Source organism: Chrysemys picta, chromosome 4 (genome assembly GCF_011386835.1).
Source record: "Chrysemys picta bellii isolate R12L10 chromosome 4, ASM1138683v2, whole genome shotgun sequence".
In the NCBI taxonomy this organism is placed as follows: domain Eukaryota; kingdom Metazoa; phylum Chordata; order Testudines; family Emydidae; genus Chrysemys; species Chrysemys picta.
This window is the reverse complement of record NC_088794.1, coordinates 72,009,987-72,021,446: the sequence shown is the minus strand read 5'-3', so window position 1 is coordinate 72,021,446 and position 11,460 is coordinate 72,009,987. Positions and strand designations below refer to the sequence as shown.

The following is an 11,460-nucleotide window of genomic DNA, read 5'->3' as shown; positions in this document are numbered from 1 at the left end:
CTACATTAAAGTGGGGGGAAATTCAAATGAAAATTTCTTTTAAAAGTTGGCCCTTCAACACAGAAGGAAGAAAGTAAGTGCCGGCGTCCATTACAAATGACTGTCACAGGAAAATGGAGGACAGACTCTTTTTCCAAAAGTAAGTGGAAGCAGGTTACTTGTATGACTGTTTAAAGCAAGAGTCAGCTGCAGCAGCAGGCCATTTTTAAAGGCGCATCTATGATTCTTTTTCTTCTACTTAAGGGAAAAGAGCCACTGAACAGTCTTAACTCAAGAGCCATGAGAAGCAAAGAGCATTAATTAAACCACTGCTTGCTTACTGTGTGCATATATTTTAAAAATCTTTTACTCCAATACACAGAGAGAGATGTGAGAAATTCTGTATCTACATCAACTTATTTCTACAACAAAACTCAAACTTAAAGCTACAGTGAAAGTTGTGATAAGAGTCTATACAGTTAGGTTTAACTGTAACCTGTTACAGAAACAGAACAAGGTTAGCACCAGTTAATGTTTGCACTACATTACATTACATTTCATATACTTTTAGAAAAGCGCTATAGGGACACAAGCTATTTCTCTAAGTCTGCTCTGCTTTCATTCTAAGCCAGCCCTCACGGTACATATACTCATCCTTCTCTCAGAACAGCAGAATAGCTTTTTCGAATTCTGTCAGAGATCTAACAGAACAGTATTCTCCCAATTCTCTGTATTGCCTGACCTCTAGTGACTGCAGGGGTGAATTACTGAAGTAGCTTTTAACAGGTTTGGCAAGTTATGGTAGGCAGATTTTTTTTTTTTTAGTAGGTCTGGCAAGTTACAGCAGGCATATGTAGACAAATACCTAATGTGTATCATGTTTGAAAAATAAGAACAACCAATGTTTATAAATAGTTGTCCCTGGACACTGAACCAAAGAGAGTACATGTGAGCCATGCAATTTTTGACCAGGATCTTTTAAGTCCCAACACCAGTTAGTTTCCTTATACTATAATTTTCAAAAGAGCTAGAAATGCTTACAAAGAATACATACCAGCCTGGATGAGGAAATCCATACACAGCAAAAGTTGAGACCTCCAAAACCTTTTATTACAAAAGAAAAGAGGCAAAACTGCAGCAGCTCTGATGTTTGTTTTGTGAATTAAAGTCTCAAGAACTTGACCTCAAACTTCTTCCAAACAGACAGCGACAAGAGTTTTAGTCACTAATTTGACTTGCTATAAAACTAGGTAATTGTCAATTTCAGCTACCAGATCACAAAATTACTCCTGCCTCCCCACCCAAATCCAGTGGTGGGAAGTAAAACTTACCTCTTGTACAGAAATAAGTTAAAGTGCACGCAGGATTTTGTTTAGGTATAGGACCTAGCAGCAGGCAGATTAGCAGTTTCAGAACTGCAATAATAGTTTCAGAGAAACTCATTCTATGGAATCCATGTTGAAAATGGCAAGTTTTAGAATTTAGAATAAGTTAGAATTTTTCACCTAGTCTTCGAGAATACCATTAGTGAAACAACTTTGAAAATATAAACAAAACAAAGCTTTTACTACTGTTCTACTAAGAGATCTTACAGGGTATTAAGAATTGGAAGTTTTCAGAGCAGCCTAAGAAAGGTGCCCAGATTCTGTTGTATTTAAATGGGATTTAAGCCCTAACTTCCTTCAGCTCCCACGTCTGGGTGATTACAAAGGGCAACTGAAGAATGTTCTCCATTTAAATCCAGCGTGCATGAACAATTAATTCTCCTCCCCCCACATTAAACTGGAAAAGGCTTCTTGTTTTAAAGCCAGAAGTTTAAACACCAACCTGTTGACCTCTTGGGCAAAAACTATCTAAACAAACATAGTTGGGCAAAAAGCAAAAAATCAAATGGTAGCTCTTATGTGGGCACAGAATACCAAATTTAGATCTGGTCTAAGGAAGTGTAAATCCATTACACCAGGCTTGAATCTGGTCTCAGCTGTCCAGTGAATTCCCTTCTTTCATCAAATAACTACATGAATGATTAGTCTGCTACTCTCCACCCAAATGGTAAGGTTATTACAGATTATGTAAGGCCTGGTCTACATTGCAGGGGGGGAGGAAGGGATAGACCTAAGATACGCAACTTCAGCTACGAGAATAGCGTAGCTGAAGTCAACGTATCTTAGGTCAACTTACCTCGCGTCCTCATGGCACGGGGTCAACTGCCGCCGCTCCCCTGTCAATTCCGCTTCCGCCGCGGTGGAGTACAGGAGTCGACGGCAGAGCGATCGGGGATCAATTTATCACATCTACACTAGATGTGATAAATTGATCCCCGATAGATCGATCACTACCCGCCGATCCGACGGGTAGTGTAGATGTACCCTAAAATGCAATAGCTCCTCTTATTGTTATTTTTGTTTGAGAGATTTGAGCTCTTCAGATTTAACACTGAGGAGGCTGTGTATGGAGACGCTCACAACTCCAAATGTCTATCTCCAAAATGAGGGGTAAAATATATCTATTGATATTCTGGAATATCAATACAGTTTGAGTGTATATAAACAAATAGATCTCATCACGGAAGGCTAAATTTTTGACCAAGTGAAAGCTACATGCCAACAAGTAATAGTGAAAAATGCTTCCATAATGTTGTCCGCTAAAGGTTCTGCATTGTTCTGAGATACAAGGATCGAGACAAAATTTAATTTCAATATGAAAATATATTGATCAGTTTCTCACATGTGCCAAGACTGTATAAATCGTTATATCTCTGACTCAACCAAATAATGTTGACATTAGAACTGGGTCATCCTAGAAACTCACTTTCAAGAACTTAGCGGAAGTTACCCATGAACTTACCAGCAGAATTACAGTCAGAAGTCCATCAAATCTATTGCTTGGGTACGATAAGTATCTTTTAAATCCCATTGCCAGTATTTTCAGCAGCATTTCCAGCAGATAGTACAGGATAAAAAAACAATTTATAGCCTAGAAGGTGTAAAATGAGGAACATCCTTAGAATTAAGCTTTGAGGAGCAACAGCAACCACATAAGACGTTCATACTTCTTACCCCCAAGAAGTAGTCATCCCGTTCAGAAAGCTGCTTATCTGCATCCATTACCAAGATGACCTGGAAAAACAAAAAACCTCTGGTGAATCAACAGTTGGCTGCTGTACCCTAGAGAGCAAAAATGCACCTCATAAAATCAAGATGGGCTCCTCCCGACCCCCACCCCCCAGCTCCGAGATAGTAGGGCACTTTAAAAACTAAGAAAAAAAATACGATTGCTTATTCACCTCTCTGTGCCTCAGCTTCTCCATCTGTAAAATGGGGGCAATGATATTGATCTCCTTTGTAAAGCACTTTGAGATCTACTAATTAGAAGTACTATGCAAGAGCTAGTTATTATTATACTCTGCAGACTCCTTTCCAAACAGAGAAATTATTCCTTAGTTTTAAATATTCTGTGCAAGATTAAACAATGCATAATAGAGACCTCTACACCAGGTGGTGGTAGGAATGCAGAGTAATGTACAAAACTAAATCCTGTTCTGTTTCTGATGCAAAAATCAATACTTACACATATAGAAATGATGTTTGCTAGTGCTACTACATTCCCTAAGTAGCCAAAGAAGTGATGGCCAAAAGCAAACTGCACTTTCTGCAGAAAAGGAGACTGGTACTCTGGTTTGGGAGGATGCTGAAAAGAAAAGAACAGTCATTTTTGAGATTCAGAGTCTAAAACCTTTGTTAGAAGGAATAGGGAGAAAGGCCCAATTTAAGAGAAGAATAAAGGATAAACTCAGCCCCAATGCAAGCAGGGAGCAAAATTCCACAGAGCTCAAATTTCAGAAACATTGCATACATTTATGGCAGGACTGAATTTGTTCCTAAAGCCTGATCTACACATAAAGTTGTATCAGTTTAACTAAAGGTGTGATTTTTAAACCAATTCAGTGATATTGGTGCCAAAAACCACGTGAATGCTGTTATTTTGGTTTAGGACAAGTTTATTTTGATCTAGCTTATGTTGATTAGGAGTCAGTTTAAGCTAAACCAAAGTAAGCCCACCTTAAACCAAAATATGAGTGTCCAGACAAGGGTCTGCACCAGTTTATCAGAAATTTTTAAAACCAGTTTAAGTTAAAAATCAATGCAGCTGTGTGCAGACAAGCTTTAAGATTATATGTTTCACTGGCAGCCAAGAAGCAAAACTGACTTCATTCAAGGACTGTGAGGCAAGACTTCTATTGAGGAAGGCTTTGACATCGTCCTCCAAAAAATAAACATGTGAGGACAATGAATTACCTTAAAATGGGACTGTCTCATGATGGTAAAACTTTTAAAATGCCTCACAAATTTCATCACAAACCTATTTACCATGTGTGTTTTTAGTTAATTCCCCTACGCACTTCTAATGATCAAAAATGGTGTTTAAATAATAATGCACCATATGCTCATCTTCTTGTTATTCCTCCATGGAAACAATACTTATAAATTTGCAGTATTGATCCTTTCTAGTGTATTTATTGGTCTAGAGACCAACTGATGAGGAGACTGAATAAATGCTCTTCGATGTAATGCTATTGACAGATTTTTTTTTTTAAATGTGAAATGGTTTAATTCATCTAGCACAGCCCAGACACTTACACATAAAGTTTATACATGGTAGTTTGAGTTTCCTGCACTTATAAGAGAGAACAGCTAACTTACAAACGAACTTTTGGGGAAATGTGAAGTCTCTCTACAACTCATCTTCCACTTGCTTATTACTAATCGTATCTTCTAAGATAGGAACATTTACACCCATTTTGCTTAGTCAAATCACTTAAGAATTCCCAAGATAAGAAGCATTACAAACATTTTTGTTTGGCTTCTGTTTGGATAAGTTTTTCGGGAGATGCATTTAATGTTTTAAGGCTCAACACTTTAAAAGTGGCCATCTGACTGAAAATCAATGGAATTTGCCACTATAAAAACCATTTAGGAATAATACAGTGAACACACCGTGTAATCGATGACTCTTCACCGCTCCATATATATATGTACTGTCTGCTCAATTTCATGTCTTCACAGCCAAAGCTTACTATTTACTGTTGTACAGAACTGCACAGATTATTAACAGTACTATATAAATAATTGTCATGCACATACCTGTTTAACAGGATCTTTGTCAAGTTCATCAAAGAGTTTCTGAAACAGGGCAGCTGACAGTATGCCATGAGGGCATGACCGAACTGTCTTTACATACAAGAGAAACACAAATCAACATCTGTGTTTAATATATCTGTAGGGAGGGCAGATGCCTGAAGACTATATCAGTACTCAGGGAGGCAGCAGGCTCCAGTAGGCAAGGCACTGGATTAGGACCAGTGGTGGATTAGCCACTGGGCCAATGGGGCCTGTGCCCAGGGGCTCTGGCCACCAGGCAGCATGGGAAGCCCCCACGCCCCAACCCCACTACACAGCAGCAGCCACGGGATGGGGGAAGCCACCCCCTGCCCCCATCGTCCTCCAAGCCGGTCCCTGGCAGCAGCCGCAGGATGTTGGAAGCTCCCCACCCTGGGAAGCCCCCCGTGCCCGACCTGCTCTCCAGCAGTAGCGCCAGGCAGGCAGGACAGGAGAAGCCCCAGCACCCCGACCCTGGTCCCCTGCAGAAGCACGGGGCGGGGGGAAGGAGGGAATGGCAGGGGAAGCCCCTGCACCCGGACCCCTGCTGCGGCCCTGAGACAGGAGGAGCTCTCACTCCCCACTGCAGTCCCAGGGCCGTGGTGCGGGAATAGAGCTTCTCTGGTCTTGGGGCCACAGTGGGGGTGGGGGGGAGAGAAGGAGATAAAGGGGTTGCGGGACTGCAGTGGGGAGGGCGGAAGGATGGGGGGACCCTGGGTGGAACAGGGGTGGGCGGGGCCACAGGCAGAAGGGGCGGAACAGGGGTGGGAAAGGGACCCCCATTGGGAGGTGGATTACTTATGACAACGGGAGAGCTCTCTCCCTTTGGCACAGAGCGGCTACACTAGAGATCTTACATTGGTGCAGCTGCATTGGTACCACTGTAAGCTCTCTAGTATAGACATAGCCTTCGACCAATAGTTCTCAACCTGCAGCCTGCTTGCGGCCCAACCAGCACACAGCTGTGCAGTCCATGTGACATCCTCAGGGCCATACAGGTAGTGTATATATTGTTTGGGTGCAGCCCACATAACACACACAGAGCTGCATATGCAGCCCTCAATGATAAACAGGTTGAGAACCACTGCCTTCGACTCTAAACTTTCAAAACATAGGTACCTAAAACACTTAACCAATAGTGTGATTGACTTTGATGCTGATCTCCCATTGGAATGAGTTGGCTAACTATGGATTTAGCTGTCTACCTTCTGTTCTATATTCCCCCACATACATCCTGCTCTGAGTAACTGAGCCTAGAACTGACAACCAAGGGAAACAAAATATATATACTTCCTCCCCCCACCCCCCAACCTCCATTTCATTTCAAGCATATTTGTGCCATCTGGCTCCTGCTGCGCTTTAACTAAACCTACTTCAAGAGTCTTTAATTTTGCTTTATGCAGAGTTTCACAGACATATGTTCATATACAATGTACTTTCCTAAGCTGTCATATGCAATATGTGTTGCAAGAGCGTGTCCCTAGAAAAGGCTGAGACATGGACAGAAAAGCCAACTTGGTATGACCCATAACAATTTAACAAAAGGTGTTGAAATGTAATCAAGACAATCTACTTGTATGTGAATTTCAAAGACCAGCAGTCATTAACCCATTTATCTATAGTAACAGAAATCAAGGGTAGATGCTAAGTGTATTTATCTGTGTTTATCTATATATTGTTAGAAGTTTAACAAAATCACCAGATTAGCTTGTAGAGGCTAATTCCCTTTGGTGTCTTAATTGCTTTATATTATGAATGCAGATGGTTCATTTAACCTTAAGATCAAAAATGTAAGATATAGCAGAAACTCAGAGTTATGAACCATCAGGAATGGAGATGGGTTGTAACTCTGAAACATTTGTAACTCTGAACAAACCGTTACGGTTGTTCTTTTAAAAGTTTACAACTGAACATTGACTTAATACAGCTTTGAAACTTAACTATGCAAAAGAAAAATGCTGCTTTTAACTATCCTAATTTAAATGAAACAAGCACAGAAATAGTTTCCTTACCTTATCAAATCTTTTTTTTAAACTTTCCCTTTATTTGTTTAGTAGTTTACGTTTAACACAGTACTGTACTGTATTTACTTTTCTTTTTGGTCTCTGCTGCTGCCTGATTGCATACTTCCAGTTCCAAATGAGGTCTGTGGCTGACCTGTCAGTTCATAACTCTGGTGTTCTGAGGTTTTACTATAGGGTAAGAAACTAATAATATTATCTATATTGTCTTCAACTTCATTATCTATGCTATGATGAAGTACCAGCTAACTGCCTTTATTGAATGAATGCAACTAGTTTACCTCTGTATGCACAGGAAATAGAAGATTAGCTACAAAGCAATAATCTCCACTGCCTATTCTATCTCAAGGGAGGTCTTGCTGTGACAAGAGGTTTGTCAGCTTGCTAGGGAGCTATAAAGGAAAGCCCCAGACCTGACCCTGACATCTCAGGTCTGCTTAAAACTTTAACATGGAAGATCTAAGCCATAAGACTGAGGTCTCCAGGTTTACCCTGGAATTCTCATGGAAGAACTTGAACAGACTATTCCTGGACTGCCTATTGGACTATAACCTTTTAAATTGATTCCAGAAAAACTTTTACTAATCAGAAGCCTCACCATCTCTGCTATAAAACTGACCTAAGGACTTTACACATATCTGTATGTATATTGATCTTTTAACCACTGCAACTCTCTTCTTTCTTTTTCCTTTTATTTTTAAACCTTTAGTTTTCTAGTCATTAAAGGATTGGCATCTGTGTGAATATTGGGTAAGATCTGAGACTCATACTGTCCTGGGGATAAGTGTCCGGTCCTTTTGGGATTGGTGAACATCACATATGGCGAATCAGGCTTTCAGTAAACACTCACTATATTAGACTTGCCTATCTAAATGGAGACCAAGGGCTGGACTGCTTAAAGGGGACTGTATATAGCTTCTTGTTAACCAATGTGGTGTTACAGAAGCTGTTTTGTTCCTTGGATTGGGCCAAAAGAAATCTGATGAGGTTCAACAAGGACAAGTGCAGAGTCCTGCACTTAGGACGGAAGAATCCCATGCACTGCTACAGACTAGGGACCAAATGGCTAGGCAGCAGTTCTGCAGAAAAGGACCTAGGGGTTACGGTGGACGAGAAGCTAGATACGAGTCAACGGTGTGCCCTTGTTGCCAAGAAGGCTAACAGCATTTTGGGCTGTATAAGTAGGGGCATTGCCAGCAGATTGAGGGACGTGATCATTCCCCTCTATTCGACATTGGTGAGGCCTCATCTGGAGTACTGTGTCCAGTTTTGGGCCCCACACTACAAGAAGGATGTGGAAAAATTGGAAAGAGTCCAGAGGAGGGCAACAAAAATTATTAGGGGTCTGGAACACATGACTTATGAGGAGAGGCTGAAGGAACTGGGATTGTTTAGTCTGCAGAAGAGAAGAATGAGGGGGGATTTAATAGCTGCTTTCAACTACCTGAAAGGGGGTTCCAAAGAGGATGGATCTAGACTGTTTTCAGTGGTAGCAGATGACAGAACAAGGAGTAATGGTCTCAAGTTACAGTGGGAGTGGTTTAGGTTGGAGATTAGGAAAAACTTTTTCACTAGGAGGGTGGTGAAGCACTAGAATGGGTTACCTAGGGAGGTGTTGGAATCTCCTTCTTTAGAGGTTTTTAAGGTCATCCCTGGCTGGGATGATTTAGTTGGGGATCCTGCTTTGAGGAGGGGGTTGGGCTAGATGACCTCCTGAGGTCCTTTCCAACCGTGGTATTCTATGAGTCTATGAATCTAATTATAGAATAGACCACCAGTTTGGGGGATTGTCTGCCCTATTCCTTGCAGTCTGCCCATTCTTAGCATGGCCCATCCAGGCACCTGGTCACAAAGGCATTACCAGGTCACACTGTTAAAGATGTTGTGACAATGTCTGTGACAGAACACATGCACTGCTGGTTTGTTAAGTTCATCCCTGGATCAGAGTTTACGTCTTCCACTATTAAAAATTGGAGTTTGAACTGTGACAGAAGTCAGGCCTTTAGGGAGTAGATTTTCAACCACATTGCTTAACTAAAGCCTCCCACGAATGCCAAAAAGGAGCTAACCATGGGCATGCTATCACCCATAGTTTAGTCCTGGTTTTCCTTAGAAATGGGCATTTCAAATGCTAGAAGAAAACACTGTAGAAAGCCATGTTCCAATCTAGCACATCTAGGTCTGCTCTCCTTCTAGCTCTAAAATGTGCTTTGAAGCATTCAAATGAGCAAGTCTGACACTGGGACAGTCTCATTATCTTTCACTAACCTTTGCTTTCTCTGTCCCTTCACATGGGAGAGACAACACTAACTCCTCCCTCCCTGCCCACTACCCTGAAGAGTGAGTAACCCTAACATCTGGTCAATGGCTTCAGAGAAGATTTGAGAGCCACACTATACTGAGAATAGTCTGCTCAACTGATCTAGTTACCATTTTTACACAGCTGCCCCTTTTCCATTATAAAATCCTAAAAAACTGATATTCTAAGATAGTGTTTTAAAAAAGAATTTGCAACAAAAATGTTTAATGAAAACAAACTAGAACAACACTAAGAAGTGGCTGAATGGCTCTGGGGGGTTGTAATAAGAAATAAAGCCTTCTGCCCTCAGTCACTGGTTCAAACTGAGTTTGCCAGTAGTGACCAAAAATTGTTTTCATCAGACAGCTGCTCACTAACTCATAAGAGAAATGAGTTTGGTGGTCAAAGACCAGCTGAGAGCAGACTGGACACACACCGTTTCCACACCACCATTCAGAGTCTCAGCAAGAAGGCCAAGAAATAAATGGTTTTGCAGCCCGACCTGACCTCTGCTCTCACACTCAGAGGGGATTCCGATATTGGCAGGGCAGTGGGAAGAAGCTTCTGCTGATGTGACCACTCTCAGACCTGCTCTGTGGTTAAACAGAAGACTTCAGTCTCCAGGGCTACCAGGCCAGAACCTTTAACAAGAACTGATATAAACCTAATCAAACAAAATCAGATTCCTACCCTCAAGATGGCTTGCTTGCAGCAAGAATCCATTTCAACTTTTTGAAGCACTTGTAGTAAGGTATTAGCACTGACACACAATCTGTTTAAAAATAAAATTAAAGAAAAAAAAAAAGAGGAGACAATTAACTCTGACGGACATCTTGAAATATAATCTGTCTCTCCTGCCTCTCATGAAGGCACCATCAAAGTGCTGCTCTTAACTCCAGCCCTGTGCTTATTTGTTAACGCAATTACAACAGACATGGAAGATTAGGTGTGAAAGCAAAAACCGGCTTCCATTTTCCCCCACCTATAAGACAGACACAAATGAGAGCCTCAGAACTGTGTTTAAATGATAAGGATATAATATAACAGGGTGCAGGAGAGAGGCAGCCAGAAAAACAGACCATTAAATAAACAGATGGGTGATAATCGGTCTTCCCCCCAAAAAAAGGGAATCTCAGGAGAAGTAACAGACACAACTGGAGGGAAAATATTGCTCTCTTCCCCCACAGCAACATACACTGTGGCATTCTTCACTTACTCATTTGTACTGACAGGACTCTCCTTCAGGGAGCACAGCACTTCGAATGCAGCCCGGATTCCTAAACGTCTCCTCAAGAGCGAGGACTGAACCGATTTCTATACAGTGAAAACAATACAGAGGAGCGAAGTTACCTTTCAGTAGCTATTACAGAGGCAACTCGCGTAGCTGAAATGAAGAGTGCCCTGAGTCATTGCCCATCTCTCAAACCAAAGCAAACTGCAAGCCTCAAAAGGAGCCATTTCAGTTCAGTTAAGAGTGGGTTTCAGGAAGGGCAGGTCACCCACTCTCTGCCAATTCCCCCACCACTAGCCACCCACAGTCCATCTACAGAGTCCAATTGTATATTTGCTCTGCAGTTTAAAGAGTAACTTTAAAAAGTTTCAAGGCTGAGATCAGTGGAGTCCAAGAGAAGACATATTGCTCAGAGAGAGCAAGAAGACATAAGAGTCCTGCAATTGCTAGGCATGAGCAAGGAGACAGGGTACAGAGGAGAAGAATGCCACCCAACACCCCCCCCCCCCCAGGACCAAGACTTCTAGCCAGAGAACACACTGGCCTTCTGGCATCCCCTGGAATCATGGCTGGTTTTGGAGATTTCCTACCCCCTCTTCCTTGAGATTGGACAGTAAAAAGGAAAGAAAATGGGGGACCATCTGAGTTCACATAAACATCCAGGGCCAGATTTTCAAGCCCTGGCATCCATTGGTGTGAGCACACTTTTGGGGGAACTAACTCCAGAATGTGCAGGTGATGAGTGGTATTAGAGTATCCAAAAGCATAAAT

The 11,460-nt window shown here is 41.7% G+C and overlaps 1 protein-coding gene across 9 annotated transcripts in view; it reads right to left on the bottom strand.

The window, feature by feature from the left end:
• The window catches only part of TPCN2 (two pore segment channel 2), a 65,265-nt gene that overhangs the window by 14,485 nt on the left and 39,320 nt on the right, over positions 1-11,460 (bottom strand). For all 9 annotated transcript variants that reach the window (XM_065592620.1, XM_065592619.1, XM_065592623.1 and 6 more), the window contains 7 exons: positions 10,675-10,772; positions 10,149-10,230; positions 5,124-5,210; positions 3,550-3,669; positions 3,039-3,098; positions 2,827-2,955; positions 1,034-1,083 (listed from right to left, as the gene is read on the bottom strand). In XM_065592620.1, the coding sequence (XP_065448692.1) occupies positions 1,034-1,083; positions 2,827-2,955; positions 3,039-3,098; positions 3,550-3,669; positions 5,124-5,210; positions 10,149-10,230; positions 10,675-10,772 (626 nt within the window). The remainder of the gene's footprint in view (positions 1-1,033; positions 1,084-2,826; positions 2,956-3,038; positions 3,099-3,549; positions 3,670-5,123; positions 5,211-10,148; positions 10,231-10,674; positions 10,773-11,460) is intronic.